This window comes from Myotis davidii, unplaced genomic scaffold (assembly GCF_000327345.1).
Source record: "Myotis davidii unplaced genomic scaffold, ASM32734v1 scaffold281, whole genome shotgun sequence".
NCBI classification, from domain to species: Eukaryota; Metazoa; Chordata; class Mammalia; order Chiroptera; family Vespertilionidae; genus Myotis; species Myotis davidii.
In genome coordinates, this window is record NW_006293784.1 from 2,721,065 (window position 1) to 2,723,397 (window position 2,333).

General features: G+C 57.0%; 1 protein-coding gene across 1 annotated transcript; it reads right to left on the bottom strand.

Moving 5' to 3' along the window:
- Positions 1–214: 214 nt before the first annotated feature.
- On the bottom strand, positions 215–2,331 carry SIX6 (SIX homeobox 6; the record flags this gene model as incomplete). The annotated part of the gene is made up of 2 exons (XM_006767716.2): positions 215–754; positions 1,784–2,331. Coding segments are annotated over 2 exons (717 nt in total), but the record flags the coding sequence as incomplete, so codon positions are not given.
- Between the last annotated feature and the right edge of the window lie 2 nt (positions 2,332–2,333).

A 2,333-nucleotide genomic window follows, 5' to 3' on the forward strand; every position in this document is an offset into this window, starting at 1 on the left:
TTTTTTTTTTTTAAGGAATCTGAGAGTAGCTCCCTTAGTTAGGAAAGGTTGCTCACCAGATTTTTATTGTTTGACTTCCTCATACAGAACCCTGCACCTTTAGAAACAGCAAGTTTCCAAGCTACAGGGACACCTACCATAACAGTCTCTTAAATAAGTAAATAAACAGCATATATATGTTTTGTTTAAAAAACTTTAAAGCAAAAGTTATACATATAGCGTCCTTTCGACATGAAATACCCACGGGAGATTCAGAGATTCAGGGCAGGTGCTCAGTCTGCAGTTCAGGTTCCGGTGGCATCTTTGCAGCACTCTCCTTGGGAAAAAGCAAAGCAAAAAGAACAGAGCGCTGGTCGGGCCTCACGGTGGGTCCCTGCCATAGTGGCCGGAGGGTGCCAGTGGAGCCGGCTGGCCACTGGGCGGACATGACACCCCTCTCACAGGCACCTCATCCAGAGTCCCTGGCCACCTGGCTTCCAACTCTCTGGACTTGTTTGGTGGGTCTCTCCTCTTCCCTCCCTCCTTCATGTTGTCTGTGTCTTTTTGTACACTGGATTCTGTTTCTGAGCCTGCTGTGTGGGCAGGTTAGATGTCGCACTCGCTGTCACTTGACGTGATGGAGATGGCTGAAGTGGCTGCCTTGCTGGATAGGCTGGCGGCTGGGCAGGCTGTGGTCCCCAGCACCTCGGTAGTGCCCTCTTCCTCAGCTCTTAGCACCCGCCCCGAGCCCTGAGACAGGACTTGCTGCTGGAGTCTACAGGGAAGGAATGGAACACACTTAATATACTTCCATTGCCCCCTGTCCATGCCCCTGAAGCCCTGTGGCCAACGGCTCTCCCTCAGAACCCGGGGCATTAAAGCGAGTAAGATGAGGCAACAGGGGTTGGGCAGGGGTCCTCAGCCGCCTCTGCGGAGCCCCGCAGTTGCCCTACCCTTCCTCAGAGTCCTTTCCACTCCCAGTCTCCCCCGGCTGTGAATGCTGGGCTCACAGGGTCATTCCCCGTCGTTGGCCACCTTTGAGAGATTTACAATACTATCAGGATAAATGAAGTGTGGGTGATGAGGGCGGAGTAGGCTCTGGGGCAGGGGACCCCCTTCCCAGAGAACCCCCTTCCCAGAGTGTGTCTGTGTCTCCAAGGCCTGGTCGGCCCAAAGCTAAGGGCCAAAAGGGCTGCCTGGGAGTTGCGGGGAGCATCTGGGCCTGGGGGAAGAGGCGGTGTTTTTGGCCAAAATGCTCCACTGGTTGAGAGTCTTACGCTGGAAAGTAAAAAAGCCATAGCCCACTCATTTGCTGTTTTGAGACTGGGCTGCCCACACATGGGAAGAGAAGAGCTCCACTTCCCACTTCCTAGAAATAGAAGTTCATGGACAACTGTTTTCATAGCATCAGAGCCGGACGCATTTGGGTTTTAAAAAGGCCCGAACTGCCGCGCTGCTAATAAGCCAGCCTTCGCTCGATAATAAGAGCCTGGGCCAAGGCTGACAAGAATTAGCTTTGGGCCTTGAGGTCCCTCATTGTTTCTGGGATTTTAATTTCTTTCCCCTTCCCAATGCAGCCTGCATTTGGTGACCGGAACCAACTGCTGGATCGACTCCCCAGGCTCCCAGAATGGAGAGGGTGTAGAACCAAGCGCCCAGAAGGAACCCCTGCCCAGAATCCCAGAACGCGGGGCCTCGAAACCGAAGGCAGACCGCGCTCCCAACTCCGCGGAATCCAAGTCGCAGGGACCGTCGCCCGCCCCCTTCCCGGTGAGTGCAAGGCGGGGAGGCTCCGGGTACTGACCTGTTCTTTGCAGCCGCCGCCCGGTCCCTTTGTCGACGGTTTTTGAACCAGTTGCCCACCTGCGTGGGGGTCAGTCCGGTGGCCTGGGCGAGCTCACGCTTTTTGCTGGGGTTGGGGTACGGGTCCTGCAGGTACCATTCCCGCAGCAGGTGCCGCGTGCGCTCCTTGAAGCAGTGCGTCTTCTGCTCGCCGTCCCAGATGGTGCGCGGCAGGGGGAACTTCTTGCGCACGCGGTACTTGTCCACGGGCCCCAGGGGCCGTCCACGCAGCTTCTCGGCCTCCTGGTAATGCGCCTCGAGCCACAGCGCCTGCAGCTTGGCGTGCGACTCCTTGGTGAACTTGTGGTTTTCCAGGATGTGGTAGAGCTCGCGGTAGTTGCCGCCGTGAAAAGCCACGATGGCTCGCGCTCGCAGCACCGATTCATTCTTGTTGAGGGCCTCGCAGGCCGCCGGGGCCACGGGCAGCGACCAGAGGAAGCGACCCAGGCGCTCCACGTCGCCGCTCTCCTCCAGCGTCTCGCATACCCCCGCCACTTGCTGGGGGCAGAAAT